We start from the raw sequence: 17,854 nt of genomic DNA, 5'->3' as shown, positions 1-17,854 counted from the left end.
TTTTAGTTCATTTTAAGAAACAGCTCCATGAGATCCTTTACTGACCATCAGTCACGCTAGATGGTTTATGAATGGATACAAGTTATGAAGGGTTACGATCATAACCCTTCTTATTATATGTTCTTATAATTGTTGAATTGAAAATAAAAAAAACAAAACAAAATCTATCTACAATCTCAGCAGTCGCCAGACGTGATTTTGATTAAGAGGGAATATAAAGTATTACTCTGCTGTTTGAGTACTTACTTGGTTCTTTGTACTTGCCATTTGGGTATGTTTTGTGACTTCTGATGTTCTTATGGGATCTGTCAACTCATCAGTGTCATAGATTGCTTGAAGAAGTGCCTCCTGACATCTCAAACGGGATTGACCAGTGACCCTCTAGATAGAAAAAAGGACAGTTAAAAATGACCACTCATGAAGTTATATACTGCAGATTGTGGAAAAATAAATCCTTATATAAGCACTAAATAAAGATGTGCTTGTAATTCAGTGCCCAAGAGGAAAGAAAAGTTAATTCATTTTCTCAGATATTATATGTATTTTAAATAACTTTTGTTTTTTCTTAAAAAAAATAAAAAGTTCCTCATTCTTAAGGTTTTCATTACCTTTGGTGTTTACAAAGGTGCATGAGCCTAAAAAGTCTATACTCTGGTATTAGAGCAACCTTTTATAAAATAATATTTGCAGGCTCAATAATATGTCAGTCTTAATAATACGTACAGAAAACACTTTCTAAACTGAAATTGTTTTGTGCAAGAAACTGTAGTTTACAGAGTGTGGAATATGTGATATACCGCTATATTTCAGTTACAATATGACACTATTCTTTACCTGGAGAATTGCAAGGGCTCTTCTGAAGAGTTTGGTGTTGCTGACTTTGAGGTCCATCATGTAATTGTAGTAAATCTTTCCTTTTAGGATGTGGCCACCCGTGCTGATAATGTTTAAAATCCACTTTGTGCACAACTCCCTTTGGAGCTTCTGAATATTGGGGAAAATAAACTTTGAAAATGTTTGCAGTATTATATACATAAGATTAGTCTCTTGGTGCAGATCACAATTATTCATTACAGATTTCAGCTTGTAAAAAAGTCACTATGAGGTACAGTTTAATAAAGATACTTCTTGTTCTGTGTCTCCAGAATCTGCCTGTGGCTTGAGATTCGTAACAAAATTAATAAGAATTTGTCATTAAGACTTTCTATCCTATTTTTATTTCTCCTGCTCCTGGAAGGCTGTTGTACTTTCTGGTTTTCTTCTCATCTTGGATGCTTTATGTTTATTTGACTCAGTTTATTGAAGTGGTCTGTATTACCAACATTTCCAGGTCTGTGTTCAATGTGCACTGTATGTTACCTACTGTATAAAATCTCATTTACTGCTGCCCTCCAGGACCAGGGTTAACTAAAATTCAAAAAGAGCTTTATTGGCATGATCGATGAATTACCATTTTGCCAATTAACAAAACGTTTACAGTCAGTATTCCTTGCTGAAAAGAGAAGAGAGGAAACACAATGTTTCGGCTGTGAAGCTTTCTTCAGGTGAAGAAGGCTTCACAGCCGAAACGTTGTGTTTTCTCTCTTCTCTTTTCAGCATGGAATAAACCTATTACTTGTTCCTTTGCAGACTACGCATGCTGACGCAGCTACCCACCTGAACTATTTACAGTCATTTACATTTATTGTACATTTACATTACATAACATAAAACCTTATTGTTAGACAGGCTCACTGTTCCTCAGGCTGTAACAGGAGATCACATACTGGGTTATCAGCTCTACTGAGTTCCCTCCCTCCTTCTCCCTCCCCCAGTAGGACTGGAAGCTGTTCTGATTCTGCAGGTGTGGGAATTCTGGGATAAGACTTTTTTATTTGAGCGGAGAATGCTTATCTAATCCCAGAGTATCATTCACAGTGCATCGGAGAGTACACTTCTGTCTGTTTCTCTCTGCTGGCAGTGGGAGCATAGCTTGTCCTCTCTCTAGGTCCACCTGTGTCACCCAATTACTATGGCTAGATGGTGTGTATTGTCTTTTTAGGATCTGGTGACATTCAAGTTTGTATTGTGTTTGTTTGTGTGTCCCACTGATTAAGGTAGTGTTCTTTGGCTTGTGCTGTGATTTGTGGCGTTTTAGTTGTGCTGTCCTTTTGGATGGTGCAAGCGAGCTTCAGGACCACCTGATGAGGGAGATCTCTGGGCTTAATTCATGGCTCAGCAGGGCCTGTTGTGGTAAAATTTCCTTCTATAAAACCATAACTGGCCAGGTGCTGCAGACTATTCCAATACCTCTATTAACTATGAATATTGAACAGCATTGACCTCAGGCTGTAGCGCTGTCTCATCCCATGACCCTAATTGAAGAATTCTGTCTTTGTGGTTCTGATTTGCACTACGCACCTATTCTCTTTATGTTAATTTAATCATAGGCTTTACATTCAATACCATTTTGAAAAAAAATTGTAAAACAGTCCTTTGTGCCAAACTGAATCACTTTTAAATCAGTAAAGTAGCATTTCACCCCCCATTGTTTCATTGATGGACATGTTTGTTTGAAGTGTGTGTGGAGTGTATATGTGATAAGATGTGTGGCAGTTTGGTGGGAAGCCAATCTGACTCTTACTCAAGATATTGCTCTTGGTAAGGAATGCCAATGTTAGAGCATTCATGATACTGCAGAATACCTGCCATTTGTTGCTGTTGACACAGTAACACCAGCAATTATTAGGGTCAAGTTTGTCATCACTTTTATGGTTGGGGGCAATTAGTCCTTAATTCCAGGCCTCAACGAAAGATTGAAGTGTTGAGCAAGTCTTGCTGCAGCTCGGAGCTGCTGTATCTCTAGAATCTTGTTGTTGATTCCATCTTGGCCACAGGCCTTCCATGGTCTGACAGTTTGGAGTTTGTCTTGTATCTCCTGCTCTGTGATCAGGGAGGTTGCCTGATGCTGGTTAAAACTCATCTGGTTTCTAGTTTTACTGCCATCTACTGGAATGAGACAGACCTAGATTGTAAAGCAGATGAGACTTAAAAAAGCCTTTCCTGAATTCTGGCCTCTCTGCCATTACTTACTATTCATGCTTACTGTGAATGATTCATATGGAAAAAAAGATTGCTGAAAGAATCTTATAGTTATTGTAAATGTGGAACAAAAAGTTTGAGTATTTTACCTGTACAAAACAACCTTCATATTCAGAGAATACAATGGGCCATGTGATGCTTATAATGGATGCAAATGATTTTTTAACATTCTCCTGAAATGAAAACAAAATTTAAGAAATTTCATTTGTTAAATGTTTGACCATTTTATTATTGTTAACCACAGCAGTATCAACATAATAATAAGGAAATGGTTTATGTAATAAACGTAATATATTATACTCTATGTAAATATTAATCACAATATCAATTATTATTATTATTATTATTATTATTATTATTATTATTATTATTATTATTATTATTGGAATAGTCCACTTATTCATCTATTGATGAGAAACCTTTCTGTACATACTGCTGTATCATAATTGAAATTGTCAGCATTATAATGAACTTGTACCACTGATGTATTTAAAGAAGCTGTTTCTTTAATATAATTAACTTCAAAAGGAGAAACTCCAAATATTTTTGTTATCCCCACACACGTTTGTGTGAGCCAATTGGGTGTATTGTATGACCCAGCTCTCAGTCAAGGGACTCTGGCAACAATGAAGAAGTATCTTTGAGCTCCTCATTTCTTACACGGCCCAGGGACAGGGATTAAGTCCAACACCCTTAGATACAGATGTCCAGGAGGCTGCAGGTGTCACTGAGAGTCAAGAGAACCCAGGTTATCTAATTTCACTCTTCTCTCTGCAGTACATTGGAAATTGTGTACCCACACTTGGGGAATCTCAGTCACAGTGACATAGCTCAGTCTTGAACCTGTGACCTACAGTACACTCAGGTATGTGCCACTACAGGTGGAGCAATGTGATCCCACCAACCTAATTGAACATTTTACCTCAGTGGAACAAAGGAAGATAAGTAAATGTTAAGAATTACCTACAGGAACATAGTGTCCAGCAGTTGAATGGGCAACTGCATGAAGATTTGAGGTGTTTGCGCTTATCTGGGTCGCCAGCTTATCAATTTCAGAGAGGTCATCTAAAGTAATCAATTCAAACAAATTAGGAACTTAATATTTATATATGTATGTCCATATACAGGTGTCTCCTAAAATTATACCCTTGATATAAAAATATATATTTAGTCGTAGGTTTAGCTAAATAAATGCTACTCTACTTAAATTGAAATTTAAAAATAAAATTAAAGTTACAGTATACTGTACTGTATGTCTAAAACGAATGATCTGTGTTGCTAAGTTTTTGCATGGACAAAAACAGAGAACCTTCAACAATTTTACATCAGAAAGCAAAGTCTCCAGGACTGCTATTTGAAGTTGACCTCACGAATCTGGGTCTCATGGTGGAACTCCATGCAAAAATACAAAGATTCGAAGTAGCCAAGTAGCACCTGAGGGACTTCTCTGCCACTTTTGTGGCTGGATGAAATGTAAACTGAAAGTACAGAACACTCAAACATGGTATCTACACGCAATCAGGATATTTGGCACAGAAAGGCAATGCTGTTGACAAGAACAGAACTAGTAATAAGTTTATTCCATGCTGAAAAGAGAAGAAAGAAAACACAACGTTTCAGCTGTGGAGCCTTCTTCGGAGCAGGCTCCACAGCCAAAACGTAGTGTTTTCTTTCTTCTCTTTTCAGCATGGAATAAACTTATTACTAGTTCTGTTCTTGTCAACAGCTTTGCCTTTCTGTGCCAAATATCCTACGCATGCTGACGGAGCTACCCACCTGAACTACTAAGAACACTGTTATAAAGCATGGGCATGAATCTGTTCTACTTTGTGTTTGCTTTGAATATTTGGAACCTTGTTAGATCTGAGTTTTTGTTAGATCTGAGTTTTTGACTTTTTTAAATTATACCAGGATATTTTAGCCAGGATATTTTAGATATTTCACAAGCTGTAACTCACCAATCAGATATTAGTGGATACATCATATTATGTTGTTTGTCTTGAAGCTTTTAATTTTAAAAAGATTTCTAGATGCATAGACAGACAGACAAATCACATTCTATGGATAGTTTTGTTGACCTATACCTGGCATAATTTTCCACTTAACATATCATTTAAAAAAAAAGAGAATACTGTACATCCATCCTTTTTCTAACTGTTTCTTCCAGTTCAGGGTCAGTGCTGGAGCCCATCCCAGCAAGCAGTGGGAGAAAGGCAGGGGACACCCCAGAAGGGATGCCAGTCCTTCACAGGGCTAAACAAATACACGAAATTTAAAAAAAGTAATAATAATTTATTTAAACAATTACCTACCATCCAGTGTAAAAAGGAAAAGAACTGTGTCATTGTCATTAACATGCGGCAGAATGTTCCTCACAAAATCATCATGGGCAATACAGAACTCTGGGCCCTAAAAATAGATTAGATAAATAGTATAATAGTGTTAAACATAGTAAAATACAGTTCAGCATACTGTGAATTGTGTATTTAATAGACAGTATGAATATGCTTATATTTTAAAATACTTTAGCAACCATTTTTGATGGACATCATTCATCAGCAACTTTAAGCTTTGCATTTCTTGCAATGACTGACTGTTACCGTATAATCCCTCCTGATTTGGAATCAGCAGTTGATTTAAAACAGGATTTTCTGGCAATGACCCAGTAGACATTGAGATGTGCACAGCCCCTCTCCATTTGACATGTTGCAAGGAGAGTGCAGAGGAAAAGCAGGAAAAAGATGTGCATCTCTTACTAATTTCACGGCAAGAGTGCAGGCACCCCGCACGTTTTAGGAGAAATTGTTTGTCAGAAAGACATGGAAACGCTGTCTGTACTCTACCTCAGTGCACTGAGCCAGGTGAAGGCAGATTTTTGGGAACGGTCTTGATCACTGTCAGCTAAAAATATAACTTAAAATTAACTTAAACTTCCCTGCTACCATCAAATAACAAGCACAGTATTAAAACAATCAGAAATAGCAATATTCTTAGATAAGAGTTAAAATGTCACATGCCTGAAGCAGGGATCTTTCAATCATTATAACTTATAAAGGTAAAATAACTGAAAATAAATCTAATTTCTTTGGAGTTATACATTGCAACAAAGTAGTTACTTTGTGAATTCTGTACACATACAGGTAACTGTCATATATCAGCATGCAGGCTGGTGAATTGCAACAATACTTTATTGGGACATCTCTCAGTTTGCCTTGAGCAATTTTATTCAACAGGGTTCATCTTCCTCTGCATACAAGTAAGGGTTATTTGGTGTCTCTTTAATAATGAAATGGCATCCTGCTTTATCAAGACGTGCTCTTTGAGAAGCTATGAAACATGTTCCATCTCCCCGTGACTTCATTTTCTAGCATCTGTTTTACAGTCTGGGAGGAATGCACAAACTGACTTTCAGGTCTTACATAAAGACCTGTAATATGTACTGTATAACATTTACTCATTGTTCAAACAATTTTTGAATAAAAAGAGAATGGCACTATGACATGCTTTATGTTTGAAGCTTCAGCAACTTACAAGTGATGCAATGTTCCCTTCTTTGTTGTCCATTTCTTTATATCCATTGTTGATAAATCCACGAACATCACCAACATCTATAATGATCAAAATGTAATAAATCCATTAGTTGACTTGCCCTTACATGTCAAAGAGCTTCATATTATCACTCAAGTAACATTATATGTTACAGTAGCCCTTGTTTAAACTAAAAGCTTGTATGATTCTGATAATTTAGGAATACTCTATTCGGTATTATTCGGTTTAACTATTCGGTTAAAATGAACATTTTTGAAGCAGACAAAGGCATTTTGGGACCTTTTCTGAGGTTGAACTGGCCAAGCATTTAATACTTCGCTAAGCTTTCTTCAAAATTTTCAATAATGCCAGCAAGTTTGATCATTTATCACTTTATACTGTGTACACCTTAGTGGACTGAGATATTGGCACAGGGTATTTCTTTATGTTCTTGAATTATACTGAAATGAACCCATTTAAAATTATTTGACTAGGTGTGATGTGCTTTGCTCTCAGGCCCATCAAATTAGAGCATGGATCTATAAAAAAAGGGAAACTTTTGTTACCTGCTCCAAAAGTGGGTGGACATTCACTGGCATCAATGATCCCCATTACTCCTAAAGTTTGCCAACCAATGTAATATACATGTCCCCCTTTCTGCAAGCTATTACAAAAAATAGGAAATAAAGATTTAGAACTGATGTTTCTAATTTGACGGAAAACAATAGTAAGCACACGGTGGGTCTGTAGCTGATATAATTGAAGAATATTATCTACAATAAAATGTTTCTACCTCAATAGGTGTGTCTAATATACAGTATAAATATATCACTTTGTATTCAATTACAGTGATCTATAAATGATGCATAGCAAAGCAACAATAAAATGAAAAAAGATAGACGTCCTACCTTTCTCCAACTTGATTTACTAATACAGAAATCTTTTTACTCTGAGAGTAAGTGACTTTATGGACTCTTTCATAAGCTTGCAGACAATCCAAAATACCACTGTAAGATACAAAGAACAATCAACCCCCACCTACAACACCAAAACTTACACAATGGAATGATCAGTTTTTTAACATTTAACATAGCATTTAATGATATAATAACATTGTTCTGTTATTGTGGACACATATACTGTATCATTGCATATGATGTTTTAGACTACTACATCTTTAATGAACAATGTAAAGTGCACTCATAAAAACGTTCCACATAACAACAACAATGACAACAACGACAATAATAATAATAATAATAATAATAATAATAATAATAATAATAATAATAATAATAATGAATAAACTGACTTAGCTGTGCATTAAATGATATAATAAAATGTTTCTGCTATTGTGGACACATATACAGTATCATTGCATATGATGATTTAATGCTGTGAATGTGGGTAAGACCACTACATCTTTAATGAACAATGTAAAGTGTACTCATAAAAGCATTCCACATAACAACAGTGACAACAACGACAATAATAATAATAATATAATGATGGTGAATATACTGACTTAGCTGTGATTTCTTTGTTGCTAAAAGCAGCTCTGTGGGCTGCTAGGAAAAGAATTTCTAACATTATTTTTGTTGCACTCCCAGCTTTCATGCGGGAAGAGCCAGTGATGGCTTCAGGCTAACAAAGAGAAAAAAATATGCATTAGATATTGACAGGGACAGGAAGGACAGCAGACCGGAAACTAGGTACAGGACAGAGAAGAAGCGCTCTCTGGCTGCAGAGGGCGTGACAGTACCCCCCCCCTTCATGGGCGGCTCCTGACGCCCATACAAATGAATGAGCTGCCCAGCACCGGTGGGAGGAAAAAACTCATTTAACTGAAAGGAAACCTCCGGTAGTCCACGGCTGAGAGCTACCCCCTCCTCCGGGGTATTAACCTTTATTGGGTGGAGGAAGGGGGGGTCGAGTAGAGCTCCAGAGACTTAAAATAAAAAGTACACAAGCACAAACACAACAGACAAAAACCTGGGAAAGACCAGGGAGACAAACCACACAAAACCGATAGAAACCAAAAACAGGAAACCAGGAAGAAAAAAATCAAAACAAAAGGCAAAAAAACACAAAAACCCCGGGGAAAAATACCGCAGACTGGGCAATGGGCACGTTCACATTCTAACGCTGATATCGGAGTGGTCAACCTGAGGAAAACCAGACCGAAGTCCGTTCACAGACACAGATGCCCGGAGTGATATCCAGCGAAAAGAATGGAGGAATGGCAGAACTCACCAAGCTGACGCTGATATCGGAGTGGACAACCCGAGGAAAGCCAGACCGCAGTCCACTCACAGACACGGATGCCCGGAGTGATATCCAGCAATCAGGATGGGAGAGCCAACTCAACATTCAATCACTGATACCGGAGTGATCTACCCGAGGAAAGCCAGGTGCAGGACCCACTCACAGGCACGGAAGATCGGAGTGATATCCAGCGATTAGAATAGAGGAACCGACTAATAATAATTAAAAGAAATAGCCCAGAGCAAAAGAAAAAAAACTGCCGCAAGACAAAAAGTGCCGCTTGCAGGGTCAGTAAGTGGCTCAGCATTCTGTCACGGACGTCCAAAGGGACTAACCGTGGGGAGTAGGAGAGCGGAAAAAGACCCATATGCGTAGCGGCGAGATGGGAAAAAGGCCCGGGCACAAGAGTTTATTAGTGCAAAGAGTTCAGGAATGCCGTATAGAAACCTATGCCCTCAGGGAGCGGACGTGGGGCGCCCTGGTGCTAGGCGGGTCTCAGGACATCCGAACGTCAATGCTGAGCGAGGACAGAGTGCAAGACCCGGAAATATATAGCCCAAGGGAAAGAGAGGGACAGGAAGGACAGCAGACTGGAAACTAGGGACAGGACAGAGAAGGAGCGCCCTCTGGCTGCAGAGGGCGTGACAGATATACACAGTACAAATATACTGTACATTTCCTTTACTAGCCCTATACAGGTAGATGTGATTCACAGACAGTCCCCAGCAATTCACAATAAAAGAGCTGATCCTTGATAATTTACCTCCATGGCAATCTGTCAATGCACCCTAACCACACCCCAGCACTTCACACTGGTATAAAATGACCCCTGATAGTTGTCTGCAGCAGCAAATTGCTATTGTGACACTTTATCCGCCTGATAATGTTTCCCAGAAACATCTGAACCACCCTCTGACAATTAATCAAGATTGCAGCACAGATGTATTAAGTTAAAATCAATTCAATATGATTCATTTTAAAGTTGAATTTTAAATTATTTTGCTTCAAATCTTTCTGATGTGGGCTGACCACTGTGGTGGTCTGATGTTCTACAACCTTGAAATTGTAGATAACCGCTAGAATCTACAATTGTCGATTACAAGCTTGTAACATGACAACAATGTCCCAATAAAGAAAACTAAAACACTGTGGCAGTTTTGTAACTGTCTATTTATGTAATCTGGGCATTAATTTTAATGAGGCAAAAATCACTTATCACTGAACCTAAGCTCAGATTCTGCATATTTATGTTTTCATGCATTTAAATATAGTATCTTAAATCTTCACATGTGGAAAACTGCATACATAAGTCTCAGGGGATTGAAAGATTTTGGGCTCCATCACACAACTGTGAAGTAAATCAGAAGAAATCAGATGAGAGCAAAAGCAAGCAGAAGCCGTGATTGTGAGGTTGTAGGTGACTTTTCTGTTGATGTGAGCTTGCTCAGTGGGTTAGAAATATTATAAACCACAAAGTTCTAAAGTCATTTAATTTAATCTGTAATCAATCAAATAAAAAACAGAATATAATTATGTATTTTCTGTTCAGTACTGCACCATTAGCTCTTTATTCGTGCTTTAGCATTTCAAATGATAATCAAACAAGTCCTCAGTGTACAGTAGGTGTTTAAATATACAGTATATACTATATGTACATATATAAGGTACATATTTATGTTAAGGTGGCCATTATGCTCCAGAAAAGCCAAACTGTCAGAACAGGACTTGTAATCAGGATTGTTTTAATTGCACTTGTGCTAATTTGTTAATTACCTCGATGCATCCCTACAATAAAATGGTAAAGTCCACACCAAGAAGCTTACCAGGTCAGAAATCATCCTGTTTTTTGCTGTGTTAAGTTAACAATATAGCATGTGACTGTCAATCCTTCCTCCCCTAGACTCTGGGCCATTGGATTAACCTCCAGGCAATCCTGGCTGCCACATACAGTATACAACTGGGTGCTCTGAAGCAATAGACGTAAAGTACCTAATTCAAGGGGTACAGCAGCAGTGACTAGAAATCGGATTTGAACCCACAACCTCACAGCAAGACTGACCCAGCTAGTGATGAGAGATCAGCAGACAGGCAGGCTGACAGTCTTGGAGAGAGAAGGGCTGCCAAAAAAACTGTTTGAGGGCCGTCTTGTGTGAAGGTAGCGAGGTAGCGGGTTGAGCTGGTGGAGGGCTGTCAGTGCAGAAATTAAGTGAAACACTAATAGATTGAAGCTGTTGTGAACTAATGCTTGTGGTCTGGGAGAACAGAGTATAGCCACTGGCCTCAGGGCTCTAGGGAGCTCAATGTTGGAGCATCGCTCTAGTGCAGGCCTTAAACAGGCCGATCATTCAGGCACTTGCTGCCTGATAGATACTGTGGATTGAAGCTGGACAAGAGAGATGGCCGGGAGCATTCTCACGGGGCCTTTATTTGGTGAACGCTCATGGGAACGCCCTGAGTTCCCGGGTGAAACACTACTATTTTCTAATGTTAATGTCTTCTCTTCTCGATCTTAATTAGTGGGGAGCCAAATACTGAAACGGTGTTTTAAATAAAGTCCAGGAGAAGGTGAAACCCTAACCTCACCTACTTCTACTCAAATATGTACAGTATAACTGATAATAATGATTCTAGCATAACACTGAACATAGTAATTTGAATCCCTTCCACCGCGCCATCATCCCCTTGTGGCATTTCTCTGGAAACTTATGGTGTACATATTTTATCTTCATTAATCTTGCATAGTTCACTGTTGCCTATCAGGTGAAATAAGTCAATTTTCATAGTGAAGTGCAAAAGCCCAGGTGGAGAGGTAGCTCTCTAAGTATATCATTAGTGTTAATTACCAGTCAATCAATAATATGGTATTCTCTGGTATAATCTGCAATGATTACCATTCTACTGTTTGTTTCAATTCCAGACCTATTTACATGGTAAAGCTTCATTTAGTTTATGGTCCTGTTCCATATTCAATTTAGAAGAACAGCAGCTTTTCATGTGAATCGCAGTAAATGAAAATTAAAAGCAATATGTTAATGCATGACTATTAAGATGACTCAAAGAACACCTACTCCAACAGCAGGGTTCAATATGAAGGCTCTATAGTTCTTCTGCAGCTCCTGCATCCTCTCAGCTACCTGGTAGAATGTCAGATGCCAACCCTCAATGATTTCATTCCTATATTACAAGAAAGAAATTGAGAGCACTTGCATTCAAAAAAGGCCAGGAATATCAGGAATGAGAAAATACAAATTGTGTTTGTTATGCAACTGCTCAGATTATTATTTCTAGAGCAGTTACTTTACCTTGCCAAACAGCTTTACCTGAAAGAAAAGGAAAATTATGGAGTTGACATACAATATAGGACAGAACATTTCAGTTTTTGAGAAAACAGCTTTCATTCCTGGATATATCAATTGCTGAGTATAGCTTAAATTATTTAAGCTGAGGAAACCAAACCATTTTTTACATTGGACACTGTGGATGTATTTTTAATTATTTATAAATCCAATACTATTCCTTGTTCAAAGCTGCAAATAACGTACTGGGATAATGTAGTCTTACCTTGCCATGTTCGTAGGATTAAATCCAACCAACACAGGTGTGAAGACATTTAGATTGTTCATACAGAAATCTAACTGTCCAGCAATAAAAGGAGCCTTTAGATTGAAAAAGTAAAAACACAGCATTGTGAAAGGTATTAAAAAGAAATAAGAAATAACTAGAGTAGAACAAGTAAAAAAGAATAAAAAAGTAGACAACTGTTACATACTAATACACCTTTTTTTGCTATGTGACAAAATAGGAATATACTTATACTCACACCTAAAGAAGGCTCCACAGCCAAAACGGTGTGTTTTCTTTCTTCTGTTTTCAGCATGGAATAAACCTATTACTTGTTACTTATTCTTATATATATATCTACTTCATATTTGTAATTACTAAATTTTGAATAATATATCCCAACTTTAAGAATATAAGAAAATACATACATAAATATATAACAGTTCCTACCGATAAACCACATGATATCCCAATGAAGAGCACTTGCTTCTTTCCTGCACACACCTATGAATAAAGAAAATACTTATTAATATAAAGGAATACATAGTGGTAATTCTGCAGTGATGTTTAGCTTCTCAATACAATGCTTGCAAGGTTCCAATGTTCTATCCTTCATCCTTGTCTCAGAACATGTGCAATGAGTAAAGTAGGTTCAGAACTACAAGGGCAAGTGCTTTGGTTATCATGAATGTCTGTCGGAATTACCCTTAGGGCTCTAGTAACCAAATCTTCAATGGTAGAATGGGCAGAAGACAAATGGATTCACAAGGACTGGCCAAGCAATGACAGGCCAGAATGCCTGTTTGTGGCCCAGGAACTCTGGAGATATGACATCAGCATCACTGCCCAGAGTGAAACAAGAGAGGCAGGGAAGGACATAGAGGAGGCCATACTTTCTTCTGGAAGGGAAAATCAGAGGAAAAATATTGAATTCCTCTAGTTTCATTACAAATCATCAACCATTAACCATCATAAACCGTCTTGTTGGAATCAATGGATGGTTCATGAATCATCATTTCAAGATAGAAGGGAACCAACATATCTATGTACTTTCTGAACCCTACTCTACATTCAGATGATGAAACTTGGGGATGTTTCAATGTCAAGCTTGACGAAATGGTTTATGGAGTCCGAAAGAGGACAGATTTATTTTACCTTGAAACATCAGTGCCAAATTTGGAAGAGATACCAGTCTGTGGAATTGAATCATTAGTATGGGAAGAGTGAATATTAAAACATCAATTTTATATTTTTTTCTCATTAACAAAAGTAAAAGTAAAGGAACATCATTACTAACAAAATGTTTTGCAAGAGGAACAGACACAAAACAAGCTGGTAGCATCTCTAGTCAAAATCATAGCCTGGAATCATACAGTACAAATGTGCATAAAAGCAATGGGATTGCAGGAGTTCATGACTGCTGGACATGATGCAGATCATTTATTTTTTTGTTGATATTGTTGGCTGTCCTTATTGTGTATGTCAAGCAAGCTCCCTGACAAGAAGTCCAAGACCTGGTCCAGTGACAGAGAATGACAGGTTTTTCTCCATTGGTTCCTGGGAAATGTAGTTCAGAAAAAACTAACCTCTTAATCACATACGATACAGAATAACAAATATTACAATTCAACAAGCCAAATAATGGGATTTAAATACTTAAAAGGTATTTACTTGATTCTGCCCTTTTGTACGCTGATCAGACTCACCTTTTCTAGTTCCTCAGCTCCCAGATAAGGGTTGTCTTCAGGAGCTTCCTGAGAGGTCAAAAGGGCTCTAAAATAAAATAAGATACCTGAATAAAACAAAATGCAGCTATAAAATGTTAAGTTTAATACTAAAAATACATCAGATACTTGCTTCTTGCAATATAACCATTTGGTAGTGAACTCACGGATGGTCACAAAAGTCACATATACCTAACTAAAAGTATATGTGAAAAATATTTACAAACAGGAAAAAAACACATTTAACAAAGCAGTAATTGCAGACTTTCAAGGAAAACAAAAGTACAAAGAAGAAGGGTTTGTTGAGTATAGTAAGTGAATCAGGTTGCAATAGACCTCAGAGGTGATACTGTATAACGAAGATGTGCACAAGCACTTCATTACATTTCTCAATATACTGTATGGTTTTGAGCTACAGTATACTTACTTGTCTCCCCCAGCAATGATGTAGTCATAGTTGTGCTTCTTCTGCAACCCTTTTAACAACCTGTTGAATGAGGTCTGAATAGAAGAAAAAAACATACCGTAATACAATACATAATTAGATCAAATATAGTACATATAGTAGGTAATTAAAAGAGAAATACAAAATGTTCACTTTATTTACATTATATTTTTTAACTACAGTAACTGGCAAAGCTTAAAATCATACTGATGAAATAAACAAAAGAAACCCTTTACCACAAGCAAATATGCAAGTCTTCCAGATGTTCCACAACCACTTAAGACAACCAGACTGTGTTCTGGATCCTGAGAACATAAATCTGTCATTAGAATGCGTACATTATACACTTATGTATAACAGAGATGACATTTAATGTACTCTAAATTCAAGTCTAATCCATATTTTCTTATCATTCTTTATCATAGGCACATCCATATGAAAAACAATTACATTTGATCTATAGATAAAATAAAAAATAAAAAATGCTCCTATTTTCTATGTTCTGTATTGTAGACGAATATTCTGTAGACAATTGAGAAATGTCCTTAAGAGCCACTGAGTGATTTTCAGTGGTCTACAATTCTGCTAAAAATGCAGCAATTTGAGTTATAAAAAATAATGTGCCATGCCCAGATTTTCACCTCCATAGCATGATATCACATTTTGTTGAATTCAAAAGAGTATTTAAGCGTATACTTTTCATCAAAACTTCTCAATGCTCAAACTGAAGACTTTTATGAGTAAAATAAGTTCAATGTTTTGAGAAAAAATGCACTTTTGCTCAACATAGTGTATATCAACCTGTTACAAATCAACAACGTCTTCTTTACTAGTCACTAGTCCAGCAAACCCATGGGGCTCCTTCAATTATGATAAAGCTTTTACAGTACTTTCCTTGTACTGTTCATTTCTACAAATGAAAATCAGCAGTGATTTGGTTAACAGTGTTATTTGCCATTTGATCCAAAAAAATAAAAAGGAATTACTGACACCTTCAAAATATCTTCCATCTTCTTGGCAACATCAATTAATGTCTGGAGTACAGATTCACTGTAGAGTCTCTGTTAACACACATTCAAGAAACAGGACGTGAAAATGAACCATAAAAACAACAGGTGAATTCATACTATAATGTGTAGTAAAACAGCACACAAAGATATTTTCATTAAATTAATATTGTCACCTGTCTTAAACAAAATGTAGGGTAAAACAAATACATTTGTAGCTTTTGTCTTACACTTTAAGGAAACAGATTAAGAATATTTTGGATTTAATAAAAACAATGTCAGTATGTATAGTAGAGGCATGATTTTGAAACACACCAAATATGCCATGATTGAAGATTTATTCATACATATTCATACAGTACTTTAAGTGTTTTTTAAAATTACTTTCACACCAAACTATTTGTGCTTCATTTCTTTTGTATTATCTGTTATTATTGTTCTTCTCTGAAACATACAGTATATACTGTATGCTTTTCAGTTGTTACAGTCTTAGGTGAGCATCTCAAGTCTTTTTTACCTCAGTCTTCTCTGGCTTGTCATGCTTAATTACTGTTTTGCACACTATATATTTATATCAGATGTGTTAATTGTTATCTGCAGAAACAAACATAAATCTGCTACATACAGAATCTGCTAACTAAATACATACTTCACACAGGAGTAGACCAAGGAGGTAATAAAATATTTCAAGCCAAAGAGGGGCAAAGGTTTATCAACATAGAAGATGTACTAGAAATATTAGGAGCTCTTAAAAACTAATCTGCAGGGCTGAATGGATTTTTTCCAATTGTATAAAAATGCTGGATGTTATTCACAGACCAACAACAGAACTGTTTCACCAGTGACTCTGGACAGAAGTAATACCCAGTCACTGGAAAATTGAAAAAGTAGCACCTATCCAAAAAAAGAAACAAAATCCAAGCAGGTAATTACAAAACAGTTAAAAACAACTTTTTTACATGTGAGAGTATAAAGCTGATGATTAGACCTAAACATTTAGAGCATGTCTTATTAAACATGTTTGAACAAATGGCAACAATAATAGATTCAGACAGTGCATAAGATATGGCATATTTGGATTTTCCTAGCTAGTCAAGTTAAAAAATGATAACACAATTGAAAACTTAGTAAACACTGCAGGAGCAAAATAAATTTAAAAAGATGGACAAATTCAAAATTCAGCACCTATAGATGTAGTCATTCAAATGCATGGTTAAAACCCTGTACCAGGGGTTTTGAGCTACAGGCGACCGCGATACATGATTCAGTGGACAAAGATGATTGACAGGTGGCACTTGTGGTGCATTAGCTGTAAGTGAAATGATTGCTTCATTTAATCTCTCTACTGTGCATGTTTAAATCCGCTTAATATGGAATATGAATATGACATTTTACAACTAAAGGGACATTTTGGTAACTGAGCATAAAAATAACAGGAGCATAACATCTCTGAATATCATATTGTCATAAACAAACATTAATTTATGAATATAAATATATGACACACTTTATATGGCCAGTAGTGGTAGCTTACATAAAAAGTACACAACAGTAGTCCACTTCACTTCACTTTAACTCAGTCACTTACTGTCTATTTTGATAATATTAAGTTTATATACTTTGTAAAAAGCTATAATGTTTTAACCTTTTCTATGAATACTTGCTGTTGTCATTTTTAAGGAAAAAATTGTATTTTTTAGTATCCGCTTAATAGGGAATATAATATGGAATCGCACAAATAAAGAAATTAATAACAAAATTAATTGAAGGATCTAAATATAACATATTTATATAGTTGGTAGTATTACCGTAGTCCACTTTCTTTGTAAACATGTTTTATTTTTTCTTTGACTCGTTCATCCATGATTACTTAAAAAAAATGTAAGTTGCTCATTTCAGCTATATTTCCAAGTGACCCCCATAGTGCAATGGGTTTGGTGGGTAGGCCTAATATCTGCTAAAATGTGGATTAAGACATTAAGAAATTTTCTCAATTCGGATATAAACCTGAAAAAGGTGCATCGTGTTCACAACATGCTATAATAGTGGACTATTTTTATATATTCGGCTATGTAAGAAACAAACCAAAACTAATGCTTTGATCGGGCTTTGAACTGCCTGGGTGTAGCACGCTGCATTACGGTCCATGAGCTTTCCATTTTCCATTACCACTATAAGGACAATGAAGGTATATAAAAAACAAATGTCAAACTGTTTCCAAAACATCCACTTGTGATATTTTA

General features: G+C 36.4%; 1 protein-coding gene across 8 annotated transcripts in view; it reads right to left on the bottom strand.

The window, feature by feature from the left end:
• Nucleotides 1-17,854, bottom strand: part of gckr (glucokinase (hexokinase 4) regulator) — an 80,131-nt gene that overhangs the window by 4,783 nt on the left and 57,494 nt on the right. For all 8 annotated transcript variants that reach the window (XM_069197777.1, XM_069197774.1, XM_069197780.1 and 5 more), the window contains 16 exons: nucleotides 15,597-15,665; nucleotides 14,841-14,909; nucleotides 14,587-14,660; nucleotides 14,142-14,208; nucleotides 12,886-12,939; nucleotides 12,436-12,530; nucleotides 11,943-12,048; nucleotides 8,135-8,253; nucleotides 7,518-7,616; nucleotides 7,176-7,273; nucleotides 6,613-6,689; nucleotides 5,394-5,490; nucleotides 4,049-4,146; nucleotides 3,171-3,254; nucleotides 835-984; nucleotides 247-381 (listed from right to left, as the gene is read on the bottom strand). In XM_069197777.1, coding sequence (XP_069053878.1) covers nucleotides 247-381; nucleotides 835-984; nucleotides 3,171-3,254; nucleotides 4,049-4,146; nucleotides 5,394-5,490; nucleotides 6,613-6,689; nucleotides 7,176-7,273; nucleotides 7,518-7,616; nucleotides 8,135-8,253; nucleotides 11,943-12,048; nucleotides 12,436-12,530; nucleotides 12,886-12,939; nucleotides 14,142-14,208; nucleotides 14,587-14,660; nucleotides 14,841-14,909; nucleotides 15,597-15,665 — 1,491 coding nt within the window. The remainder of the gene's footprint in view (nucleotides 1-246; nucleotides 382-834; nucleotides 985-3,170; nucleotides 3,255-4,048; nucleotides 4,147-5,393; nucleotides 5,491-6,612; nucleotides 6,690-7,175; nucleotides 7,274-7,517; nucleotides 7,617-8,134; nucleotides 8,254-11,942; nucleotides 12,049-12,435; nucleotides 12,531-12,885; nucleotides 12,940-14,141; nucleotides 14,209-14,586; nucleotides 14,661-14,840; nucleotides 14,910-15,596; nucleotides 15,666-17,854) is intronic.

This window comes from Lepisosteus oculatus, chromosome 2, assembly GCF_040954835.1.
Source record: "Lepisosteus oculatus isolate fLepOcu1 chromosome 2, fLepOcu1.hap2, whole genome shotgun sequence".
NCBI classification, from domain to species: Eukaryota; Metazoa; Chordata; class Actinopteri; order Semionotiformes; family Lepisosteidae; genus Lepisosteus; species Lepisosteus oculatus.
This window is presented reverse-complemented; position numbering and strand designations above follow the sequence as displayed.